Genomic DNA, 27,670 nt, shown 5'->3' with positions numbered 1-27,670 from the left:
GCGGGGTGGGCAATGCAAAGTGCCAGATCACCAGGTCTGCTCAGGGTATGTGAAAGGTGAGCACTGCTTCTGAAACTATTTGGGCAAAAGGGTCAAGTATGCAGTCTGGTCTGCACGTGCTCGCTGGTGGCTGGTGTTCTGACTGACATGTGCGCACTGCAACCGAACGCTGCAGGTTCTACAACCCAGAACAGTAAAGCAATACTTCTTTGGCTGCACCCACCACTGAGCATGTGGTCGCACACACACAGAAGTTATATGCAAAGAAATTATTGTTTTAGTGGGTTAGTATGGAGGCCACCTACACACCTGCCCAGAGGAATGTTTTATCAGTATTGCATGTGGGGGGTATCACCAATGGCATTCACTCACATACCATTGATGCCAGCAGGGGATGTGGCCAGTGGTGTGGAAACCTCCAGAGGTTTGGGAACAGTCAACAGAAGAAAGCTTCAACTGGTGCAACTTATGTACTCTCTGAGCTCTTCTGGTGGAAATCTGCAGATGTGCATCTTATCTGTGACAAGAAAAGTATTTACCTTACTGAACAGTGAGGAGAAATGCAACACTTTCAAGCTGCATGCCATCTGAATCATGTTACTTGCCTGTCATGAGACAAGAGGCCAGATTTCCAGATGGACACAAACACCTTTGCCTTTTTTTTTTCCAGAACAGAGTGAGCATGAAAGCGCAGCAGATGAACAGACCTCAGTAAATTGTTATAATAGATTAAAAGAGTTGAATGTTTGAGCTGCTCTCTCCTCAGACTGGATGTAGCGGTTCCTCATATCGGGGCTCTCCGTTTACATTATTCATACGGAGGAGGGTGTGACTTGTTGGCTCTTTTTTCCGCCTGTATAAAACGAGAAGTTCGCGTAAAAGAAAATACAGATGGAGAAGGCTAGCCGGCTCGCTGTGTCACAGAGAGTCCCCTTAAGCCTACGTGACAACTCACATACTGTCCCTTTGTGACCAGCTTAATCGGCAGAATGCCCGGTCTGTGTGTGCTTTGTCTCGCCGCCGCGCTGGCTGTGTTCACCCGGCTCGCCGACACCGTGGGGCCGGTGGTCCGATGCGAGCCGTGCGACGCCGGGGCACTTCTCCAGTGCAAGCCGCTGCCGAAGGACTGCGCGGAGCGGGTGAGGGAGCCCGGCTGCGGCTGCTGCATGACGTGCGCCCTCGGCGAGGGACAGGCGTGTGGAGTGTACACGGCGCGCTGCGGCTCCGGCTTGACCTGCCAGCACCAGCCGGGGGAGAGCCGACCCCTGCAAGCTCTGCTGGAGGGACGGGGAGTGTGCTCCAGCGCCGCGTCCAAAAAACTAAACAGCATACTCACACCGACGCAAGCAAAACAAGGTAGGCAGCGGTGCTTTTATTTGCGCTTTTCATGGTTTGCTGATACCTTGTTGCTTTTTTTGTTATTTGGTGGCTTTGACAGGCGCTCTCCCCATGAGGTGTTGCTCTGTGCTGACCAGTTCTGGGGAGTCCCCTGCTCATGAAAACACCCAATTAAGTGCGTTTTATTGATAGTGGATGAGATAAAGATGCTCAGATTGATCTACTTAACATAGAAGGCACACTGAAACATGCGCAAAATGATTGCCTGGTCTGTTATGCAGCGTGCCACAATAGAAAACACCATTCCTGTCCGTGAGGTTTTAGAGGGGAGGTTTGACATTGCACAGTGATGTGTTCGTCTGGGTAAAACTAATCCCATAGGCTCCTGAAAGTTTGAGTGGATAACACCAGCTATGGGGTTGGAGGTTTACGCAGCAATTAATCGTTGCTTTCCCCCCTCAGGCTTCCACTTTTTTCTTGTGCGTACGACATTGGACCATCATGCGTAAAATGCAAAATAAAATGTAAGAAATTATAAGATTGTCGTTTGAGATTCGCAGATTGTTTGGTTTTTTGTTTTTTTTTTAAAAAAAAAAAAAGGACAACACTGCTTCCTCTCTCTTTCTCCCTCACACACTCATACACGCAACCTGGCTCCCTCAAACCAATACTTAAGGAATGCCACATACATACTGTAAGTATACAGTGGCTGAGCGCAGACCATGTCCTTGTCTTCTGTAATGTCCTTATTTTCCTACAAGTAAAGCTCATGGATTTTTGTACACAGCATGAAAATATGTGCTGCAGCTTTCATGGTCCAGGATGTGGGCCAAAACATCTCGGGTGTGTTGCAGAGAGGGGGGGGGTGGGGGTGGGGGGATCATTTCTCTGAGTTCCCTATAAGCAACCAACACACACTCACAGCCATATTATCAATCAAGTCCAAACTGCACATTTCCTCACTGCATGCTAGTATGACATTGAGAGACCTTATATGCATGTTTTGTGTGAATGGAGTCATGCTGCTCACACTGGTGAAATGGCACACATGCCACCTCCATGTGAATACACACTGCTGTGTGTTTAGGCACTGCTGACGTCAGGCCTCCAGGAGCCTCTGTGTGTGTGTTTTCTTCTTCCTGGTTATTTGGTTTGGCCACATTCATGTGTGGTGTGCAAGCACTCAGCAGTCACATTGTCATACACACACAAATGCACATAGGTATGCATCCACCATCATCAACTTGCCCAAACTGTTTTACTCTTTTTTTGCTTTGTCATTGGCTGATATGAGTCTCTGTCTGTTCTTGTCTCCTTGTCACTGTTATCAGCCTCTGATTTAAGAGAAAATTAACATTATTTCAACGTGGAACAAAATAATTCCTCTTCTTGGACTTCTCAGGCCTGTGAGACAGCCCAAAATAAGTCACAGCAGAAACACAGATATCAGTGCATGCGTCTCTACTGTAGCCTATCTCCTCTACTGGAGATAGAAAAAAAAAAGGTGGGAAATGATCCCAAGCGCCTCTGTTGGTCAGAGTGTGTAAGTGCAGCCCGGTGGTTTCCACCACCATCAGTCCCCAGCTCCAGAACAGCCTCTCCTCCCAGACATTAACAAGCTCTCCTCACCGCAGTTTGTGCTGTTTACCCCTGTGCCATTATACAAACAAATTGCGTAATGTGTTTATCTTAAACGCCCCAGACTTCCTAGAAAGGTTATATAAAAGTTTATATTGACAATTAAAAAATATGCTTGCAGGAATCTTAAACATGGGCTCAATATTTTTGTCCTTGGTTATGGACATTTATACGGAGGCTGTATCAGGTTGAAGAGGGTCTGCTGTCTTTTGACTCTGTGTTGTTGCAGTTAATGCTGCTGTTGACATCCCATGTTGTTATTCTAAGCTCTGGTGAGCCTGGGAGACTGTGGAGCCCCACCACGTCACTAATTGATCAGGTGGTCACAGAGAAAGGGTGGGCTGCCAGCCTGCCTGCCCACACGAGCTACACCCCTACATGCCCGTCCGCCGCCCTCACCGCAGCTCTCGAACACAAAATCTGCTTTGAGTTAACGGTTTAAAACTGTGTTTGGGAGTGTGTGAGCCACTGCATGTGTGTTCCCATCGTCCCTCTGCTTCTTGGGGACGTGCTCCGAGCTCACTTAGCTCCTCAGACTGTGGCCTTGTGGTGGTGTGAAGTTTGGTCCTCTCCTCTATTAGGGAGGAGTGTTTGGAGCCCCCTCCTCTCTTCCTCTCGGTCAGATGGTCCTTGCACCGTTCTGTGTTTAACGATTTGACAGGAATCTTTGCCAGCACCACGGGCTATTAATATATCTGCTCCCTCATCTTCCGCTTTACCTCTTACTGCCTTAACCTCCTCCTCTTTTAACCCCAACCCCCTATTCCCCACCTACCATACACACATATAAACAGCATTTTTCTTCTCAGTTTCCTTAGATAGTCTTGTTTACAGTCAGCTCATCTTAATGACGCTATCTCTTGGTCTGCATACTGTGGAAATTTGTGGACATGAAATCATCATGTTTCTGTTTATTACTTGGCTTCATCTCTGGCTCCAAACAGCCCACAAGGCAATGGGCTAACTTTTTTTTTGTAAGTTTTAAACAGGCCTCTTTTAGATGGTCAAGAATTCTCTCTGCTGGATTAAGTGCAGAGGCGTGTTTTATAAGAACTGTAAACTAAAACAGCTCTGTCAGTATGAAACACTTTTTGACAATTTCTCTTCCCACACAGAGAACGCTGGAAATCAGGTAGAAGAGGGCTGTGCCAACGTGACCGCAACGATGCCGGTGTTGCCTGGCGTGGCGACTGTGAAGGGCGGGCACAGTCGGGGGTCAATGGACACCAGGCCTCCGCTGCACAACAAACTGATCCAGAAAGATCTGAACAGGAAGACTCAGAGCTACAAGGTGGAATCAGTGTCAGGAGGAGCCAATATGGACATGCACAACTTCTCCCTGGAGAGCAAGAGGGAGACTGAGTATGTAAGTCACACCCAGAGACAATGAAAGAAATGTGACAGTGGTGCTAATTTGTAAGGGGAAGCTGAAATGGCAGAGGTTCATAAAGGCAGCTGATGACTGTGATCCCACTATGACTGCAACTAACATTAGCTTTAAGCTCACTCTCGTACACCAAATGGTAACATTTATGTTCAATATTGTAGATGAAATAATAATAAAATCAAATAATTGACTTGCTATCTATAACAAATGCTGTCATTTTTGTTGCCAACCTTGCTTGAACCAGTTAGAAGAAGAGAGTCTGTCACTGAATGGCTGAAAACCGTTAGTTCTTTTTGCTGGCTATGTTTTTGCTAGCTAGTCAGCTCTCCGGCTACCTTGTGTTTTGTAACTGCTCAACGACATTTACCTTGGAACAAATTACAGTTTGGAACAGATGTTATTGGCCTGTCGAAAAACTGACGTTTCGAAGGCTGAAAAGAAGAAAACTTGCAATGAGTGGCTGAAAACTACAAGCCAGCTAGTTAGCTTGCTTGTTTAATTGCGAGCTAAATAGCTTGCTAGGTAGGCCTAACATATACTTTGTATAGTGTTCACCTTTGAAGAAGTTCTGGTTTTGTATCAGTGTTTTGGCCTTTAAAAAACACAGCCACCTCCCTATTTCCACAGGTTTCTGGGCTGGTGTAGGGTGATCCCATGTGTGTCTGGTCAGGAAACTTGGGTATTGGTGACATCATTCTTTTTGAAGTGACAAGAGTGAATGATAATGTGTTCGCACACTGAACTATGGGATGGTTCTTTGTCTTTATGAACCTCTGCCAACTGAATTTAACCATTTCTTGTTATTGTAGTTTAAACACCTACATGGAGGTGCTCAGTGGAGTTTCAATTGTAAACAAACAGTTTTTTTTACAATGCTTTACGTACTTAATACCAAATCGTAATGTGTATCTTTAAGGTCTTAGTATGCCTTGAACAAACTACGGTCATTGTCATCCAAGCATCTCTTAAGGGCAGTGTTTACAAATGTTACAAATGGAATCAATCAATAAAGTAGGCAGGTTTTATTATCTGTTTCTGAGAGTAACAAAAACTGCTGGATCCAGCCACCCACCGATTCCACTGTCAGAAAAGTTGTTTCAGATGCTAGAAGATGAACCATACTTGTAGTGGCAATTTTTATCATGTCAGTTTGAGCCATTAGGTTGCCTGTTTAGCGTGTCTGTTGTTTTGACGCGTTTCTATTTCTTAACTTTCCACTTTGCATCTAATTGAAGGGTTATTCACAAATCCACACAGTCAGAAGAATACTTTGACTTTACTTGTCTCTTCCAGCAGACATGAATAATCCTCCTTTTTACACAGCAAGAATGCGTTTAAGTAAAATCCCTCCATAGAACAAAGTTATACTCCAAAGGATTATCCAAAAAAACTGTATTCCACAGAAAGGTAATCCAAAATATTCCAAATGAATGGTCAAAAAAGTTGTATTGAGCCAAACTAACTGTAAGGCAAACTCCCTTCTCCACTAACTGCTGACTAATCAGCTTTTTATATCTGACTTTTCGGTTATGACACTAGGAGGCACACTTTACCACTAAAGGTCTAGTAATACACCCACAGTATACTAAACATCAGCAACTAACAGCAAAAACATGTACAATTAGTCAACAATTATCATGTATCAACAATAATAAAGGATGTTATGATGACTTTGGCTCTTACATTCCCAGTCCTATAATTGCATATGGGGCGAGCATATCAATTATTCAGTACAAATTTAACCATACGAGCCAAACCTACAATAGTCTCAAGAAATTCACATTAATGTCCGTTTTTATCCATCTGCCTTATAAAGGAGGCAAAGTTTGTCAGTCTCTCTAGTGTGTTAGTCTTTGTCTTGACTAGAACCTTGTGGACAAGACCCTTTTTATCTGACATAGACTTTAAGACTCTGCCCATGACCCATGAATTGTGGGGTCTAGTCTCATCCATGATGAGGACAACATCGTTTGTTGCAAGGTTTTCTTTGGTTTGAAACCACTTTTACCACCCACTTTTGTTCTTGAATAAGTGGGAGGTTGCTTGTCCAGTGCTTCCAGAACAAGTCTGCAGTGTACTGTGTCTGCCTCCATCTCTGACCAGTGTACAGATCTGCCCTTTGGAACAGCCCTGCAGGTAAGAGGGGTTGTTTCTTCATCAACAACAAGTGGTTTGGGTTAATGGCTCGAGGTGATTGGGGTCATCTGAAGCAGTTGTGATGGGTCTGGCGTTAATGATGGCCTCAATCTCACATAGTACTGTTTGGAGGCCTTCATCATCAAGTGTTTGTTGCCTCAGCACAGAGTTAAACGTCTTTTTTACAGTGTGGATTTGCCTCTCCCAGACTCCACCATGATGAGAGCCACTAGGTGGGTGAAATATCCATTGAATCCCCTTTTTTCCACAGTTAATTGACTCACACAGCACTCGCTCAGCACCTATGAAGTTAGTGACGTTGTCTGAATGGATTACTGTAACTTGCCCTCTTCGACACATGAATCTCTGTATTGTGTCTATGCATGAGTCTGTGTCCAGTGAATGTGCCACTTCTATGTGCACAGCTCTGACTACTAGACAAGTGAAGAATACACATCTTTTCACAGTACTGCGTCCTCTGTTTATTTCAATAGGTCCAAAGTAGTCCACACCTACATTACTGAAGGGTGCTTGGTCAGCCAGTACTCTGTTGACAGTGAAGCATTTACTGTTATTGCCTTCCTCAGCATCATCGTGTTCCATGTTTTTACAATCAGGGCTTTTAAGCCACTTTTGTTCTGGACTTTGGAAGAACACTGGACCATTAATCCACTTGTCATTCTTCAAGAAGTCTTCTGCTTTTAGCCTTCATGATGCACAGTCTGCAGGATTGAGTGCGGTGTTGACATAGCTCAACTGTGACGGGTTTGTGTTCTCCATCATGATTGCAACTCTGTTTGCAACAAAAGTTTTGAATCTCCGTGTTGCAGTTGGAATGTATGACATTACCATGGTGCTGTCCGCCCAAAACTGTGACTAGATCAAGTTGCATCTCTTTTCTCATCATTTTGTCAATTCATACAGCTATAACGGCCACAGTGAGTTCCATTCATGGTATTGTGGTCTGTTGCACAGGTGCAGCTCGTGCTTTTCCCCATGCTGAAAGCACAATGGGATTTTACTTCCTCATTTACAAGCCTGAGATATGACACCGTTACATATACTAGCTCACTTGCCTCAGAAAAGTGATGCAGTTTTGCTGAGGCAATGAATCCAAAGACAGGTCGTTTGACACACATTTTCATACAGAAACCTGAGAGTAGGAAAGGTTCTTTCAGCCAGTTTTTCCATTTTTTTGCAAAGTCCTCTGGTATATCTTCATCCCGTCCAAGTTTCTTTTTACACATCTGCTGTAGAGGTGTCTTTGGGAAGGAAGCCAAGTGGATCATAAATTGAACTCACCACTGACAGAAGTCCACGCCTTGTAAACAATTGGTGTCTGTGCACCACTGGACTCCAAGAGCCCTTTCCATGGGCAAAGCATCACGATTTAAGTCCAAATCCTTGAATTCCTTAGCCCTCTCCTCTTCTGGGATTGAAGCCAACAGCTCATGACTGTTACTTGCCCACTTGGTTAAATGAAACCCTCCAGTGGCACATAATGCAGTTAATTCCTTAACCATGGTGATAGCGTCTTTCTCAGTTGCCACAGCCTTCAAGCAGTTATCGACATAGAAATTTTTGAATACAGTGTGTCTGCTGTTTCTGGAGATGACTTGCTTTGGTTGTCCTCTGCTGTCCTCCTTAGTGCAAACGTTGCACAGCTGGGTGAGGACATGGCTCCAAAAAGATGTACAACCATCTTGTACTCTTCAAGGCTTTCTTCTAGATCTCCCTGAGGCCACCATAAAAAACGTAAAAGGTCAGTATCTTCATCTGGCACCATGACCTGGTGATACATTGCCTCATGGGAGCCATGGAGCCTCTGTGCAGCGCTGTTCCGAAATGTGAGTTAACCTCTGCGTCGTTGCCCGGGAAACTCTTGGTAGCATAACTCCTTTTAAGGAATAGGGCAGTGCATAATGTGTGTGCGTAGCAAGTGAGTGGTTGAATGAGAGAGCAAGCGGCAGACGGTGAATGTGAGTGGAGCAGAGGAAAAGGTTAGCAGTAAGTTGTCAATCTGGCAGTATATATACAGTATAGACTACAGTGTGTGAGTTCATAAATGCTACAGCTTCTCACAATCAAGAAGAGTTATTGTGTCCCCAACTGCTGGAAAAGTGAAGGGGGTTAGCAACAATGGGTTTGCCTAACCTGCCGATGCTTAACAGAGAAATAGAGAACGGGAAAATTTGTGCTGCTGAGTCTCCTCAGTTTTGCTCAGAGCTTCCTGGGTCCATGAAGTCTTAAGTCTCAGTCATTTTGGGATATTTGACTTGACTTGAACAGGTACTGTGGCGAGGATGCAGCCACAACCTCCGGCTCCTGTAGATGTACTGTTTTCCTTGTGCACTGATGCAAGAGCCCTGGACAAAACCTGAGGTTCTGTCTCATCATTGATGGATCTCCTGTTGTGTTACTGCCCTGAGGTCTTGTGGAATGAAGACGACTTGGATGTCTTTGGAGACAAACTTGACATGACGTTTTTCTTTTACAGTCCTTGCTGAGATGTCCTTTGACTAGACAGCTGAAACAAAGCCCAGACTTCTGCAAAAACTCAACTCTGTCCTTGTGAGGTTTGTCTCTGATGAAGTGACACATTTACAATGTGTGATTCTTTTCACAGAACAAACAAGGTTTAGACAAAGCAACAATGAGAGGAGCACTTTTACTCTTAGTTTTAGGTGTCTGAACTGTAGAGGTAATGTCTGTTGCAAAGCTGCTTCTTGTGAGTCCATCTCCTTTTGGACCGTTCCCTGATGGTTTGCTCTTCTGACTTCCCATCCTCTGGCTTTATCTGAGGCCACTGGAATGCCTTGTCCATGTACGCTGCCGCAATTTTTATCTCGTTGACATACTGGTTCTGGAGCAGTTTCATTACCTCCATAAAGCTACTGTGCATCCATCTCAAATTGAAGGGTTACTCATAAATCCACACAGAGTAAGACGAATAGTTGACTTTACTTGTCTCTCCAAGCAGACATAAATAATCCTTTTTTACACAGCAAAAATGCGTTTTACAAAGTAAAATCCTTCTGTAGAACAAAATCATACTCCAAAGATGTATCCAAAAAACTGTGTTCCACAGAAAGGTAATCCAAAATATTCCAAATTAATGGTCAAAAAAGCTCTATCCTGCCAAACTAACTGTCAGGCAACCTCCCTCCCTCACTAACTGCTGACTAATCAGCTTTTTACATCTGACTTATGACACTAGGAGGTGCACTTTACCACTAAAGGCCTAGTAATACACCCACAGTATACTAAACATCAGCAACTAATAGCAAAAAATGTACAATTAGTTAACAATGATCATGTATCAATGATAATGAAGTATGCTATGATGACTTTGGCTCTTACAATACTGAAGGGTTTAAGGTTGTAGGCAAATTTCGTGTATCTTTTTTACCTCATAACACTTGCAAAGCCTTTTAAAAATGTTTTGAAACCTGCACTGTTTACATCGGCTGGTGGTCTTCTCCTGCCTCTAGCAGAAATGTGTGTCATCTCCATATTTGTGATGCAGAGCATTAGATACAAACAATACTAGGACTTGATCATCAAAACAGCGCAATTTGTGGTCAAACCCTCCACATGGTACCTTTAGGTTATCTACTATCATTTAAACAACGCCAGTGTTGATTACAAGCTGTCAAACATTTTCTAAGGGAGGGTACCACTTTTTTTCCTCTCATTTTGGGACTTAATCTCTTCAACCTGGACCTAAGAGTCAATTCATCACTGCTACCCAATGTTGTTTAGACAAGCATTGTTTAAATTTACAAAACTTCAAAATCATAAAGTTTCCAAAAATACCAAATAAGTCAGGTGGTAATTTGGGGGCTTTTCCATAAACTGATACACAAGACATTTAAAATTCCATTGTGATGTGATGTTGCAGCCATAGAAATTATGGCCAACCTCATTCTGAGTATTATTTCACTTTAAGCATCATATCACTTGAAGAATTTGTTTTGTAAATACTGAAAAAACTTCTTAATGAGGATGTTAATGGGACATCCAGGGTGCAAGAGATTAACACTTATAGACTGTTGAACCATAAACTTCTAACATTGCATGAACATGCCTGATGTTCTTCATGTTCTGTGATTGTGTAAGGTTGAGTGTGTAATATTGGTGTGGTTGGGGTGTGTTTGCTGTGTTGCTAGGGACCGTGCCGGCGGGAGATGGAGAGCATCCTGAACAGTCTTAAAATCAGCAACGTGCTCAACCCGAGAGGCTTCCGCATACCCAACTGTGACAGAAAGGGCTTCTACAAGAAAAAACAGGTGAATAGCTCTCCCTGCTGTTTCATCTTTCTCTTTTCTCTATCTGTTTTACACACACACACACACACACACACACACACACACACACACCTGCGGACATGCAGCAAGACCCACCACATGTCTGAACACTTCCAAAGAATCCTCAACGACTCATCCCACCCAACCACACATGCACAATCCCCCTTTTTTTTGCAGCTCAGGTTGTCTTGACAGCCACATCAACACTATATTATCAGAATGGCTAATGACCATGTATTACCCCGGTAAATGCACTGCAGCCGTCTGACTCATGCTTCACAGGAAATGAAGTCGGTCAGGTGTGTTTGTGGGTGTGTGGTGTGGGAGAGTGTGGGGGGTAGGGATGTAAGAATGTGGTCTGGGAGTGTGTGTGGCACGGTAGATGTGGCGGCAGGGGAGTGTATGTATGGCGCTTGTTTGATGGCGGTAGTTTTGGTGAGGGTGTAGGTGTGGGGTGCTGTTGGTGAGGTAAAAAAAACAAACAGGCTGTCACTGGTTTAGTTTTTCTTGTCCGTGGTACAGACTTGGGCCACCCATAGCCTGCTCATTTGTAAGACGAGGGGGGGAAAAAAACAAGGAGGCTAAAATTCGTTTGCATACAGTGGTTCCTTGGGTGCTGATCTGAGGGGAGGAGGGGCATGGAGGGGGGGGGTTGGTTGGCGAGACAGGGAAGGTGGCGGATAGAGGGAAGGACTTGTGGGGCATTGCTGAGACGCACAGCATGTCAAATAAATGCCACCATTCCATTTACTGAGGTTGGGAGTCTTATCAGAGGGATTCCGCGGAGTGAGAGCCCGTTCTGAGAAACACATGAGTCACCAAAAAAAGCCCCACAAGCACCATGAGTCAGAGACCAACTTGAGCCATAACAGACACACACGTACACACACACACACACACAGAATAAAATCATCCTCTCAGATTCTTACCTTACTCTTTCCTCAAAGTCTCCAAAGTGCGGTTTCATTGTTACTTTTATTAAAATTAGACTCTTTCTTGTTCTTTTCTTGGATTTCATCAACAAAATATCTTCCAGGAAAGTGTCAGTCCTGGTCTAAGTGTGTGTGTGTAAATGTGTGTGTGTGTGCAGCAGTGTGCCAGCCCTTGTCGCCCTTTTCTCAGAGGGCCAGTGGGGTGCAGGGTGTTGTGTTAAATCCATCCGAGGGGATGTGCCTTCACGGTGTGTTGCAGAGATTTATGACCGGAAACACAGCGAAGAGGAGACCGTGTGAACCGTCTAGGTTGACAATACTGTGAAAAGAAGGGAGCAGGGGGGGGAGGAGATGGGAGGGAGGGAGGGAGGGAAGGAGGGAGGGTTTAGGGGTAGGTGGTAGGGGTGAAGGACAGAGCAGGGGGAAAAAAGGGCATAACCATACACATGATACGCAAGCTGTCTTGATATCTTGAAGTGATACTCCACCCAAAATCTTTTAACTTCTTACCACACCCCAGTTTGTGCACAAGCCTGAAAATAATGTACCCAAAGTAAAAAAAGCCTTTTGATAACAGTCATAACTCTAGTTTCATTTGAAAGGTAACTGTTCGAATTTTACAACCAAAAAAGTCTGAATGAATATAATTAATCCTGAAAATACCACCACTGAGGCTAAAGCGTCCTATGGGTGGGACAGTGTCGTTTAACAGGTGAATAACAAAATACTCAGCTCACTGTTGAAAGGTGGCTCATAAAAGCTGCTAGTTTCAACTTTCATATAAGCTTTTTACACTAAATAGTACCAGGAATTAAACGAGGAGCTAACACGCCTTTTCCACCAAGTAGTTCCAGGAATGAAGGAGCAACAGGAACTAAACTGGGACCTGTAAGTCCACTTTGTCTATTCTTTGTGTTTTTTTGACTAAAGGAAAGGAATTTTTTGAGATGCAATTTTCACACACAATGAATCTAAAACACAGAGTTCAGATCATGTTAGACATGCAGAAGTGAAAAGGAGACTCAAAGTTATGTTAATGGATTAAATGTAACAGGTTTGTTTGAGATGTAAACTTTGCATTCATCAGGTTGTTCTTTGTAGTCTTAACTCTCTGATGCAAAGTTATGATGTTCTGATTAAGGAGACAGAAAAGGGAGGTTGGAAATGCCAGAAAAGCAAGATGTCTAAGATGTTACCAAAGTGCTGATAATCTGCTGAATGCTTTTCTGGTTATTTTACGTACATTTACACAATTAGCTTCTCCTGCTCGCTAAATTATTTGCTCATTCTTAGACTATAATCAGGAATTCAGCTACATAACTGTAGTTTAAACGTCCACGGCATGCATCCCTCGTCTGAATATTGATACTAGTGCCAGCCGGTTCTTGCTACATTACGAAATTCTACTTGCAGAACGAGGACTTTTTGGGGGGCAGGAGCACTAAAAAGCTTTCTGGGCTCCTTGAAAAGTTTGTGCAGTCGAAAAGGGACAACAGTGTGGTCAGTTTCAGATTTAATGTCAGTTACAGTACAACAGATTCCAACGGTGTCAGGATTTTACAGCAGAGAAACTATATAAAAACGTTCATAGAAACTTTTAAAACCCTTCCTGCAACATAATTGGGCTCCTCACCATCTGCTTGTCTGTATGCTTATTTCGTTGCAAACACTCATTTTTATGCTTGATATATACCAAAACATGGCTAAATCACCACTTCTGTTTGTAGCTATTTACATTTATCCCATGCAGCTACATTTGCTTTGGTTGGTCGTTAAGCTGCAACCTGCACAAGTTGAGTTGAAGTGTAGATATGACGAGGAGCTTTGCAAACAATTAGACATGTTGCCATACTGTTTATACTGATGCAGTTATCCAATCAGTGTCCCTCGTTGTGTTGGTCCTTTGTAGGCAATGCTGCAAATCATTAAGTAGGACTGAATTTTATGTTGCATCAATGTTAATGTGATTAGCTGTACAGATGGATATCAGAGGAGTGGTTGGAGAAATTGCTTAATTTTTTTTATTTTAAGTATTAAAAGTTTAATTTAAGCATTAAACTTTGATGTTGGTGATGGAGGTGAATTTTTGATACTAAAAGGATAGGGGTGAATTGTCTCTTAAAGGGTCAAATGTAGTCACAAGCATGTGTGTGTGTGTGTGTGTGTGTGTGTGTGTGTGTATTTCTGTGTATATGTTGCTGGTAACGTGAGTGGCCCAGGAGCAGTCTGAGTGGTGTTAGCCCTACCTTGGCTGCAGAGAGACCTATTTTTAGCAACAGTTATATGAATTGGCTCAGTATCCCAGCTGAGGCCATGCATGCCCAACACTGACCCACTCATTACACCCCTCAACGTCTCTCACTTTCTCTCTTCCTCTCACTCCCTCCCTCGTATTCATTTCAGCCACTCATCATTACCCCCATTGTGTCCTGCATACAGTCATCCACTCGTCTTTTGTTCAGCCTGCCCGCTCCATCGTTCTGTCCATCCTGCCCTTCCGCCCACCTGGCTTTTCCTTCCTTGTTTGGCCAGGAATCACCCCGCAGAGGGTTGTGAATGGGACGACAGTGTCTGCGTCTCTCTCTCTCTCTGTGTACTCTTTCAGAGTTTAGCGTGTGTATTGAGAGGAAGAGGAGGAGGAAGAGGCAGTGGGTTAAGGATGCGAGCCAGGTGCCTGCATACCCTTATCCCTCCCTCTCTCCCTCCACTGGGTCCTGCCAGTGCCAGGCCCATAAGGGCTGACTTATTGAGCGTGACTCAGAAGGATCTGTGGAAACGTACACACCAACCACAATGGCTTTATAATAACTGGCCAACCTTCGGGGACCCAGACAGCTATTTTCACTCTGTCTCTCTCGCTCGTTCTGTTTCCCTCCCTGGATTTCTAATTCACCCCTTGTTCCTTTGCTCTGGGGGATATGGAGTCATTTTTTTGGCTGTTGCATAAAATGTAGGGCTGAGTATAATTGGACATTTTACGATATCTGACTTTTATTGATACCAAAAAAGAGAATATAAACTACAAATTCCTTTTTTTAATTTTGCAAAATATGCAAAATGTCAGTGCATCAATGTTTAATGTCTTAACACGAGCAGCTGCACAAGAGGTTTAACTACATCTACCAAAGCATTTGATGCTGACTTTCAATACTAGACAGTTTTTGATACTTGAGTCGAAGGACACGTCAGTTGGAACTCAAGATTTATTGAAGTTCAATACAAATCCAGAGGTTTTTTTTTAATTAATCTTTCGATTTCTGTCTCACAAACTGTTTAGTCTCATCACAAGACATGAAAAGAGGCAAATTCTAACATTATTTGGAAGCTTCAGCTAATAAATTACTTAACTGGTAATCAGATTTGCTGAGGACGAGGCAATATGGTAGCTGTTCTAGAGCTTTTGATCATGTCACACAGTCTTCCTCACCACATGGACTTTCCTCTGATCAGTTGTCATGGAATTGTTGATGTTCGAATTCACATTTTTCTGTGTATTTTAAGAACTTCATGTCCACGTTAAAAGTTGTGGTTCAAAGTTCAGTCTTGATGGAAACAGCAGTTGACAAAAAAAAATCTCTGCACAGGGAACTTTGAATCATATCACATGATTTATTTCAGATGGAGTTCACTTTCAATCTCAACTTTCAAGCCAACATGAATGAGAAGCTCTTAAAGGACTCAGAAAAATGGAAATTTAAACATCCGCATGACAACTGAGCAAACTCTATCTGCAGAGGAAGATTGTGTGATACAGCTGAAAGCTCCAAGACATCTACTAAATGTTTTAACAAAGAACTTTCAGCCTCAAAAAGATTTGATTTTATATTGTTCTGTCAATAGAGGACTTCTCTTTTTTTTTCATCCACTCATTATTATCGATCGCGGACACCGCGTCCAGTCCAGCCCTGCACCACTATCTGTTGCTTGTAGGTTGCAATCTTTGTCAATTATTATTTAGGCTCCTATTTTAATGTTTGTGTGGCTCCATTCTTCTAAAACAAACACAAATTATTTTGAAGTGAAGTTGAATTCACTGGGACCCTCATTAAACTTTTTTTTTTTTTAGAAAAAGCAATATCCTGCAGCAATGTGCAGGCCAGCTACTCCCAATGAACTTGCAAACACACACACAGATGCACCCTCTTTTACACAAATACATATACGTGCGCCCCTATACACACACACACACATTGCATTTTATGAGCTTGTGTTTATCCTGTGGTCAGACCGGGCTCTTTTTAATGTCCGTGAAGCCCAGCGGCGCTGCTATTAGCTATAAAGACCGGCATCACAAGAGCACGCATTCATACGCACAACACACACGCATACACACCCCATAAAGGTAGCATTATGAATGTGAAGGTGTGTAGGGCTCCACAGATGAATATGTTCATTGTGTGACGAACTGAAATTTATTTTGAAATGTAAAAAATTACACCTCTTCTCCAGTCACTTCCTGTAACTGTAACCTGACGCTTATGGACCCTCCTCCAATCACCATTGGTCAGTGTGACCTATGACCCTCCATGACATCACCAGGTCAATAAAAGGGTCAGCTGGCCTTTATTACTTTCTCTTTCTCCTTACTGCTGCTGGAGGGGCAGCGACAACTCACTTCTCTTCACCGCAGCTGAGGACGCAGCTCAGCTCTCTGCTCTCACGTGTGGCCTGCTCAAAGCAGACACACACAGAACTCGATTCTTAATGCGAGGAAGACGCGAGGGCCTACCTGATTCAAGTTATTTAGTGCCAGCAGCTAAGACACAGAAGCCGCGCAGCAAGCACATCTGATATCTGTGACACAGAAACCAGCAGCAAGACCAGCCTGTACACAGCCAGAGAGCTGCGTAAGCCTGCAGCCCGCTGGACTCAACAAAGGAGCGACCAGTTTCTGCATCATTCAGCACCGAAACCACAACCCTCCCCAGCCTGGCTCACCCACAACCGACAACATCGCCAGCTCAACAAAGCAGCAAGCCAAAGCACCTCTCTCCGTCCAAAGACTGGTAACATTAAACTGGACATAGCATAGAGCATAGCATAGCACAGCTAATCACAGAACTGCTTAATTTCGTCAATGTATTGTACATGTATTGATTCGGTTTAATGTTATTCATTGAGCTCTATTGTTGTAATGTCTGTTCACAGTTTCTGAACTAGTTCCCCCCCATTGTAGTTAGTTTCAATCAGGTTAGACTTGCATGCAAACTGTTTTCTGTTCCAACGGAGCACCGTCATCTCACACACACTCAGCCAGCCTGTACATGGTCTGAGTTCCACCTTTCTCTTTCTCTGTCTCACACACACCATGCAGCTCCAGTGGCCATCTTTGGTTGTGCCATCTCGTTTGTAGTTTTTCCTTTGTCAGCCATATTGTTTTGTAGTTTCCCTTTGTTTACACGCCATGCAGTCCCATTTTGAGTCCAAGTGCAATTCACACACACACATACACACCAGTGTATATAGCCTCATTAGTTAGACTAGATATTGTGTGTTTTTACTCCCTTTTTTGTTTTCTTTTGAAATAAATGCTTTTGAATATACCTGCTGGTCTGTTTAATGTTGCACAAGAGTAAATATTGCTAAACTCTTTGCTGTAGAACTCCACAGTCCTTCAACATTTACTAGCTATCGATATGGTCATTTTGGTTGTTAGTCAGTTGGGTTCCAAATTGAAAGTTTAGCATATTTAATGAGACTGAATCAGTGAATTAGCTACCCTTTCCCTTTTTAAGGGTGGTGCCCCGAGATGGAATCAATGTCAGTTGAATCCTATTGCCTAATATAATTATTTCTGATTATTATTTCTGATAGCCAAATTTAATCTAAATGCCCCACAAAAATGGTGCGTGATCCCTACAGGTGGATGAAATGTGCTTTTTTAGTGACAGCCATGTGGACCACTGTGCTGGGGGCTGTAAGGTTCAGACTAAAGGCCACAAGGTCTGCACCGAACCTGGGTTCGGACTTTGTGGTTCAGGATGCTGGGATCAGTGAGCACTGTAAAGGAAATCCTCTTAAAAAAATGTATGTTTTGAGTATAAGCTGCTTACCTCATTAGACTTAAAAGTGCTCAAAAAAGTTTGAGGAGGGCAGCTGAAGTCAGCTTGGACTTAAGATTGATACAATAAATTTCATCGCACAAAAAGTATCTAAATGTCTGAGGAAGTTTTCCCAAATCAGTCATTTGGTTCAACTGTAAAATGTCCCAGTTACAACATATTTTAGTCATAATTCTGTACAAAACAAATGTAAAGGATCTTTATCAAAATCTTTGTTTATGATAGGTATTAATGTAAAAAAAATACATCAGCCACTAATTTTTAAAATTCTGAAATATTAAAATCAGTATCCGCCTCAAAAATCCAGTATTAGTTGAGCTTTAGTTCCAAACATTCAAATTGTCACCAAAATATGGCTAATGGACTTGCACATCTCCAGGTCTATAGTTTTATTCTGGGGCTCTACTGGAATATCTTTGCATGATTTACAGTTTAAAAAAAACTCCCTATTTAACTTATACTGGTCCTTTATGCAGCCCCTCAGTTCAGCCTCTGTCTGAAACAGGCAGTTTTAGCTCCTGTCTCTTTAAGGCCCGCCTCCCGATGAGTCCACTCTGCTTGGCCAGCTTCCGGAGACTATGTAAACAAACGGTAGTAGTAGTATTTCACTACTTTTTCTCATTCTTTACTCAAAATGTCTAATATAGAGCCAAAATCAGATCTGAAATATGCAAATGGACAACACGAACAACCCCTGGATCAACCTCAAAGAATGCTACGGAACGCTACAGTTTGTGGGCATGCATGAACAATTTGATGTCGTCACAAGGTGGAAGTAGACTTTGCAAATGAAGTGTTCAGAGCAGGTTGAAGCCCTGGCTTTTGACTTACAGGGAGCATTTTTACATACCTTCACCTCAAGTTTTGGAACTGTTACTATGTTTAACATAGATATCAGAACCGGTGATCAGTACTTCTGTTTTATCTAGGTTGAGCTGTAAAAAATTCTGTGATGTCTAGGACTTGATATCTAAAATACAATCAAAAGTGAGTCAATCGGCCCGGTGTCATCAGGAGACACGGCAACATAGAGCTGAGTGTCATCTGCATAGCTGTGGAAAGAGATGTCCTGCCTCCTAATGACACTGCCCAGGGGCAGCATGTACAGATTAAAAAGTAACAGTCCTAAAATTGATCCTTGTGGTACCCCACAGGTAGAGTGGTCATCTATAGATACAAAAAAATCCACAAAGATATGAGGTAAACCAGTTATAAACAATTCCAGACAGACCAACATGCTTAGTTAATCTATCTAAAAGAATCTGGTCATTCATAGTATCAAAGGCAGCACTCAGGTCAAGTAGCACCAGAGCTGAAGGCTTGTTGCTGTCAAGATTTGTTCTGATATTGTTCACTACTTTTATCATGGCTGTTTCTATGCTCTGGGTGATGATAAAACCTGATTGAAACATTTCTAATCTAGTGTTTGAGTTTAAAAAGGTACTTAGCTGATTAAAAACTAGTTTCTCTAAAATTATGCATAAATATGGGAGATTTGCAATCGGTCTAAAATTTATGGGTGTTAAAATATCCATTTCTGTTAAAGAGGTTTTACTAAAGCAGTTTTAAAATCAGTGAGGAAGACACCAAGCTGCAGAGAGTGATTTATTATGGCAAGGATGTCTTCAGATACAGAATTAAAAATAGTTTTAAAAAGGGAGGTAGGAATTTGGGTCAAGGGAAAACGTGAAGGGCTTCAATTCTGTTACTATTTTCCTGAGAGATTCAGCATCAACCGGGTCAAAACGTTCCAGCTTGACATCACCCTGTACAGAGGATATAGGTACAAGTGCAGTATGGGTGTTCTGCTAATGTTGATTATTTTATCCCTGAAGTAGCCAGCAAAGTCCTTACATTTAAAACCTGGAAGCTCGATGCTGTAGTTAGTTGTGGGATTTACCAGAGAATCTATTGTATTAAAAAGTAGTCTGGGATTGTGAATTTCAGTGTTTATCAGGTTTGCGCTCAGTTATTCAGTCCCTTTTTAGTTCCATAGTTTGACTGTTTTTCCATGGGACAACCTTTTTAGTAGTTAATTCCCTGGTTTTAATTGGAGCGACTGCATCAAGCACTGTTTTCATTTTATGGTTAAAATCATTAACTAAGTTTTCACAGGATGACGGTAAGACGTTATTTACACTATCAATGTAGAGATTATGAGAAAATAAACAGACAGACTTGATTGCATCGTCTCTAAAGGAAATCAGTGCTCATGTAATTATAACAAAAAGCACAAACTCAGTGCAAACACTGAAAAAAGTGACGGCTTTTACTTAATGCTACTTCTACTAGTCCTTAAGTCTTAATTAGGGGACTACAAAGTGACATCCAGTCTAGTGGATGTCTGGCTGTCTTAACCTTTGTCCTACTGTGCATGTGCGTGTGTGTGTGCATGTGTGTGTGTGTGTGTGTGTTGATTGGAGCAGTAAAGAAAGGATCACTTGAGATGACTGCTAATAGTTCACAGATGAAAGAGAGACTGAGCGGAAATTCAAAGGTAGCCAAGCAACAGGGGAATGCACACATGCACATTTTGCTCTTCCTCTCCCTTCTGCCTCTCCTTTGGCTTTTCAACCCTCCCTTATATATACACACACACACACACACACACACACACATGCACACCAGGCACATACAGGACTCTATCATCATTAACCAGAGCAGAGGAACACAATGTTAAGCTCCTCTCCACAGTCTCGTCGCTGGGTCAGGGCTAAAATAGAAGCTGGCCGCAGACTCAGACGATGGCACCGTGAGGGGGAATGGAGGGAGGAGAGAGAGACAGAAAACAGAGTGAGACAGAAAAGGAGGAGGAGGAGGAGGAGGAGGAGGAGGAAGGTAGGAGGGAAACTGAGTTCACCGAAAAGAATCCCTCGATGATGTTAGTGTGTGAGAATGGGGCGTGTTGGGCTGCGTACTTGCCCCCAGACTGCTGCAGTAGTTGTTGGTGAGGTATTTTAATAGGCCTCTGTCTCTATAAAGCTGCCTTTGATCATGCACTCAGGCTGCACGTGGATGTTGACTACGCCGGAAACAGACACCTGGTCACACTCTAAAGCCTGTCTGTCTGTCTGCCTCACTGTCTGTCTGCCTCTCGCTGCACAGCCGCCCACAATGCAGTCTGTAAGTATTAGGAGAGTTTTGTTTTGGCTCTGCACTCCTGGGGGTTGGAATTTAAATGGATTTTAAATAGTTAGTGCCATATATGACTGTTCCAAAAACGAGCCGTATCTAGGTCGAAGGTCTGGTCTGGTCTGGTCTAGGCAACTAAAACTACTTGCGTGAGGTTAGAGAAAGGTTGTGATCATAGTTAAAAGAAACCAATGTTGATTGCTGGAAAAAAAAAAAAAAAATGCAACGTGGGGTTTCTGGTGTTGAAGTCACACACTTTGTGTACCCAACTAACAACCCCAGACTACCTTCTCTGAAGGGCAACACACACCACCAGCAGCAGGTTGTTGTGATCTGTGCAAGCCCACACACTGGTAGCATCTCAGGTCAATCGTCAGATTAGACCACTGTCCTTTTTTGCCAGTGTCAATGCGCGTCAACTCTCCAGAAAAGCAGCAGTTTTACCACATTAGCTCCCTGGCTTGGCATATCCCTGTTGCTAGACCTTGACTACTAATTTTGTCTCTGTAGCACATCGGGTTGAGTATCAAATGACAGTGTTTAAGGCTTTATTTTAATCACTACAGCTGTATTCATCTAGGCTGCATTTCAATTGCGCTTTACACACGTAACTGCAGACTGAAGAGTCTTTTTAGGCCTTTTTATGCAAGTAACTACAGTGATTATGTATTTGCGACCTACACAGCAGTACTGTGGCTGAACACATCCTGTGTAGACACTGATGAAAGACTCAATCTGCTCTGCTGTTGTGCTGCTTTCACTACACAGCCTGGGTAGAAACGATGAGTTTGAGTTTTTGCAGCGGTACAAACAATGTCTCTTCTCTTCTTCACTTTGCTTTTTTTGTTTTTGTCATCGACTTTTAAGTTGACACGTCAAACTTGTTAGCAAACAGTCGCTTATGTCCACATCCAGCAGTTACGGAACAATGTTATCATTCATTCGGAGTCGTGTTTCTGTCTGCCTGGTGAATGTCAGTCCAATATTCACTCTCTTTTAGCTCTGTTTTTGCTCTCAATCAACTCCTGAGGGAAAAATCTGGCTCTTTAGCTGCTAAATGCTCCACTATGTTCACCAGCTAGTCTACAGCTAACTGTGTCTGTTTACCGTTTGGTACTGAGCAGGTAGCGTACAGTGGGTTTTTAAGAGCTTTTTCTCTGAAAACAGCTGCCTGCTGCGGCCAAAAAACGACGCTATGAGAGCGCTGAGAGTGAACCAAAACAGTAAAGTTGCAGCCGGACGGATAAACAATGAGCTGAAAGTTACTATAAAACTCTGTAAAGCCGAGAGGAGCTGAAGAGTCGCTGATAATTCTCTGTAGGTTCATCACTACGAGTGACACCTCTCACATTACACACTGTCATTATAAAAAAACATCAATTAAAGCCACTTTAATACTAGCCTAACACTACAGACAAGTCTTTGTTAGGCTGAACCCAGAATTAACTGAAGAACAGTAGAAGTGGTTCGTAGTAAATGGGCTAAAACGTGCAAAACCATGTTGGTCCTTTAATGATGAGAGTAAACACTTTGACCTTAAAGTGATTGGTAAAATAATCCAGTGCGCCAGAGTACAGAGCCAAATATATATTTAAATATACTAATGGGCTGTATTTACAGTGTATACTGACAGACAGGCAGAGAGACAGACAGGTGTGTCTCGGCCCTCACTGGTCACCTCACTGGTCTGTCACCACTCTTCCTGCGGGGAGATGATGGGTAGGAGGATTATTCTGAGCCAGAGTTTTAGCCTGGCCCGCCTGATTGTGTCGTTTCATGCGCACCCCAAATGGAGCTCATAAAGTTGCCACTCCACAAAGCCCGACCCCCTGTGGGACATCTGATATTACTGCATACATGTGTGTGAGCGCACATGTGTGTAAGCAGGTGGGGGGTATGTATACTCGCAGTACATACGACTCTTGTTTGTGTGCGCCTACATGTTTGCCGATGTGTGTTTATGTGCACACGTGCACGCGCCCTTCGTGCACTCGCGGGCCATAATCAGCTCCAGATGATTTTGAGTGTCTGCCAGCTTCCCAGAATAGCAGCGCTGGTTTCCCTGCAACCCTCCAACTGGCCTTGGCAAATATTTTAGCAACTCCATGTTTACCTTCACACTCCTTCACTCTCACTCACTCAGTGCGTTCCTCATTCCCTGCCCCTCTCCATCAAAAATAATCTGCATTTTCATCGTTTACACCCACTGGTCAGGAACACATAAATAAACCTAGATGGGACAAACTCCATAGCAGTTTTGCATGTTGTTCATGCTTGTTGCACGTGGATGCCGGAGCGAGGCTCTCCCGTGCTGATTTTGCAGCCCCCGTTTTCACTCCCAACTCGTCACATACCCCTCGGCGTCACTTTTGAATACACTGGGTACCCCTTCAGCGTAATTTTTCAACGTGCAGCGTAGTCCAATAGACTTTTATAGAACTCCCACAACGTCTGAAATAGATGCCATGAGACCGATAACGTCTATATAAGGTGACAAATTTCCATATTTGGAGGTGGCGGCTTGGGTGGATGTCTAGATAAATAGATGGCAAAAACAGGACTTTGCTGCAGGAGACCGCCATTCACTTCCCGTTTCCAACTGCACTTTTTAACCGCAGGTTGGGACAGTTTTTAACCCAAACCATGATCTTTCCCTAACCCTAACCAAATGGTTCTTGTGCCTAAACCTAACCAGACCTCAACCACAGCGTTGTCACACCATAAAACGTAATTATTTTTTAACAGTGACTGCCATGATACTGCATGTTGAAAAATTATGCTAAAGGTGTATTAAAAAGTGAAAACCAAGGAATCCAAGCTTTGGTATGTGACGAGTTGGGAGTGAGAACGTGTTGGATCTTGATACATGTATTATCGTCTTTCACGAGGTGAGCAGCTGCATCATCAGTGTGTTTATCTCTGATAGTTTCTGCACATAAAACTCTGAGACAGTTCCAGGCAGCAGGGCATTCCTCTCCATGATCGATGAGATGTTTCTCTTATTAGAGTTCTGCTGAGGCATGACTTGGCCTCTTGACAAGCATCCAAAATCTGAAAGCCAACAAAGAGAGTGTTATTATAATACACACATGCACAGTGAAGCTGGTGTTGATAAAGCTGTGTCAGGGTAATGCCTCACCTTGGAAACGCTAATCTGTTTTCACTATGTGTCTCGAAGTGATAAGTCCTCCACTACTTCACTGTCTTTTCCTTTATCTCGTCTCTCTCATTCCTGTTTGCCTCCTGTCTCTAAACTAAAGATGGAAGTCAGAGCTAGTCGGGTTTTGTCCGTGCTCTGCTGGTGCCACGTATCTGTGCAATCCTTCTCGTTAAGGTCTGCGCACGTTCGTCTTCAAATGTGTCCAGTGAAAGCAAACAAGCAGCTTTGCACCACAAAAATTTTTTTTTCTTTTCTCTCCACATGTCTTTTTGCAGTGCCGTCCATCCAAAGGCAGGAGGCGGGGATACTGCTGGTGCGTGGACAAATACGGGCAGCCTTTGCCCGGCTACGATGGCAGGGAGCGAGGTGAGACGCAGTGCTACAGCCTGGAGAGCAAATGAGAGGATGGAGGGACGACAAGTGGACGGAGAGAGGAAGACCGAGAATAAAGGGGGGGGGGGAGAGAGAGAAAGAGAGCCTTTGCTCTTGCATGTAGTTTTATGTAAACATTTGAAGGAGCTCTGGACCTTTGATTTCAGGTCCCATTTCTTTGGGAGAGGGAGGGACTTTGGGAGAGAACACGGGGAGGGGAGAGGGAAGGGGTGGAGCACCGGCCGAGCCTCCTGTCCATCACAGCTATCTGTCCTGTGCTTAGGGAACCTCTATCCTTTCTTTAAAAAAAAAACAAACAAAAAAAACGAAAAAAAAACAAACAAAAAACAATTAAGCTGAAAGCTGAGACAGAAGGGGAAGAAAGAGAGAATCCTATCATCTGCACTATTCTGTTAGAGAGAGGAAGGAGGGACTTTTCCACTCACTTTAAAGAGGACTTGTTTGTGACTGTGACCCCAAAAACCGCACCACCCTTTGTTTCTATGTGTGTCTGTGTGTGAGTGTGTAATCATGAGTCTCTGTGTGTGTGTCTGTATGTGTGTGTGTGTCCTGCATAACGTACATGTGCACAGCTGCATGTCTGTGCAAGATGATGTGTGTGTGTGTGTGACTGCTTTCCCAAAAGTGTTTATTTGTGTAAATACTGTATGTCACTAAGCTTAGAACACCCATCCCCAGGCCCTGCTCCATTAAACAATGCAGAAAAAAAAAAAAAAAAAAAAAAAAAGCTCTCTGGCTCAGGGTCCATTTTGAAGTGAAGGATTATGGGACGGCAGGGCTTGGACTTCTTATCCAGCACGTTGGCCGTCAAGGGCCTTCTTTCTTCTTTCTTTCACCCTGCAATCAGTCTGCAGGAGGAAAGGACTGGAGGCAAAACCGTGCAGTTACAGTGCCTTAAAACAGACCTTTCCACACCTCCCTTCCCCTTCACCCTCCATAGTCCTCAGTTAAGGGAGCACATCACTGAAAATCTATCTTCTGAGTATCAAATACTCAAAATAAAAGTTTGTAGCTTGCTCCTTCAAGGAGGACCGCAGCTTGGATTCACAACAGCTACAAGAGATTTGAAGAGTAACCCAGAAAAACCAGCATAAAAACATCCATAGTACCTTCTGAAACCACTCCTGCAGGATAATTCATTGTTTGCTGCTGATATCAGAGCTTCTGAGCTATGAGGTGGTGATAGTTTGACATGGAAGGCGTGTTTTTAGCCATGTTCTGGAGAAATTAGGAGTGTCTGGAACAGATTCAAGGAACAAATCAGCAGCGGAGAAGTGGTTAAGCCCATAATATAAATATTAGCCAGACCTCTGAATTGATGTCCACATGGGTTTGGTGTTGTTTTCATTGATGGCTGTTTCTCTGGTCATCTTCCTAAATGAAAACCAGCTGCAGAAAAAAGTGCAGCTCTACAGTTTTGTTGTAAGTTGACTTTCAGAACTCTTTTTTTAAAAATGTGTATGTTTTGGGGCATTTTTAAGACTTTATTAAACAGCTGAAGGCAGGGAGAAGAAGTAGATTGGAGACATTGGGGTTCATGGACGGCACCTTTTTTCCAACTTGCAGAGCTGGAAATGACACATTTCTAGCAATCTAGCATTGCTCCTAGCAACCACTGCCACAGCCTCTACGTCGACAAAATGAAAATGACTCTCATGGAATGAAAACTAATTGGTTTGTGCATAATAACCAAAATAATCAGCTAACATGAACACATCAGTTTGAGTAATGAAGTGAACATAAAATGGCAATTAAGTCCGATTATCAAGCTACCAAAATATGGCTAAATAAACAAGTATTGTTGTCGCTTGTTGGCTGTTTATGTTGGCCGTTGGTTACCAATGTAGGTCAACACTTAACTAAGCTAGCAACTAATGGAAACAGCCTATTTAGACATATTTTGGTGACAATATGGATGTCTGGAACATGCCAATCAAATGAATGCACATTGGAGGAGTACATTATTTTGCAGGAGTTGTTTGAGACGTTTCTAAGGATGTTTTTGTGAATCCAAGCTAACTTCAGCTGCCGTCACCCACAAAGGAACAAGCTACAAACTTTTCTGAGCCGCCTTTAAAGCCGACAGTATTTGCTACCCAAACGATAAACTTTCAGTGGTGTGTTTCTTTAAGGTGTTCACAGGTCACCCTGCAGTCTTAGGGATCAGTTTGGTTAGAATAGCCTGTCCTCTGCCTCTTTCCCACCACCCACTATTTCTGTCGACATCCATGTCCCTTTTTTTCTGTGTCCATCCTTGTCCCTTGTCTGTCCTGCAGCTCTGGTGCTGAGGTCCTCCAATCCCTTATGTCTTTACCCTCCTGTCCAAAACTTTTGTCCTTGTCTCTGTGCCTAATCCTGTCCCCATGTCCAACCCACTAATCCGAGCTGTTTGTTCCCCCCCCCTAATCCAGCACCCTGACCACCTCCGGTCCTCTTCCTGTCAGTGGTGCAACCTGGTGTAGGCTTGTTTGAAATGAGCGAGCCCGTGACCGGCTCGCCCTGCCGCAGGTGCCAGCTGCCCCTATGCTTCAAGCCCAAGCACAAGCACTTAAAGCACTTTAGCTGCGCCGCTACTCGTCAATGCATGCAGTTAAAGACAATTGGACCTATCTGCATCTGCATACCTTTCCTTAGAGGTAATGTTAGATGAAACAGTGTGATACTGTAAGAAAACAATAATAAACCCAGGGAGGAAAAAAAAAAAAAGAAAGAAAAGAAAAAAAAAAACGAAGCTACACCAGGACTTCTGACAGTGAACTTAGCGAACACCCCTCAGAAATTTTCCATTCAATGCAACTATTTTCTTTTTTGTTGTTGTTGTTTTTGTTTCTTTGAAAAATGCTTGTATGATCGTATGCCAACAAATCTCCACAAGGTGGACACAGCACCAAATATGCATTCACACAAGTGGTAGGGGGTCTGAGGGAGGAGGCGTGGTCCTCCCTGAGGAGCTTCCTGCCCGATGCTCTCCCACATCCTGTGTAAAGACTTGAAAAGTGGAGAGAGTGCCGACAAAGAATGCTTGCCCAGTAGCCTGGTAGCATGAAATCGGCTGTACACTTCCTTTAATAGACAGCAGCAACTTACAACCAGCCTGTTGGTGCTATAACCCATCTATTCAAAGACTTGATGTAAGGGGAGGAACATACATAAAAATATGTTTAAGCTATTCCCTCCCTAATATT

The 27,670-nt window shown here is 43.3% G+C and overlaps 1 protein-coding gene across 1 annotated transcript; it reads left to right on the top strand.

The window, feature by feature from the left end:
* The first annotated feature begins 704 nt into the window (after positions 1-704).
* Positions 705-24,815, top strand: LOC137187383 (insulin-like growth factor-binding protein 3). Its single transcript, XM_067596234.1, has 4 exons — positions 705-1,356; positions 4,092-4,342; positions 10,669-10,788; positions 24,368-24,815. Exons 1-4 carry the CDS (start codon positions 990-992, stop codon positions 24,491-24,493), a joined length of 864 nt encoding a protein of 287 aa, XP_067452335.1. The 5' UTR covers positions 705-989; the 3' UTR covers positions 24,494-24,815.
* Positions 24,816-27,670: the final 2,855 nt, after the last annotated feature.

The sequence above is a fragment of the Thunnus thynnus genome, chromosome 8, assembly GCF_963924715.1.
Source record: "Thunnus thynnus chromosome 8, fThuThy2.1, whole genome shotgun sequence".
Taxonomy (NCBI): domain Eukaryota; kingdom Metazoa; phylum Chordata; class Actinopteri; order Scombriformes; family Scombridae; genus Thunnus; species Thunnus thynnus.
Note: the sequence above shows the minus strand (reverse complement) of the source record. Positions and strands in the feature narration are given on the sequence as shown.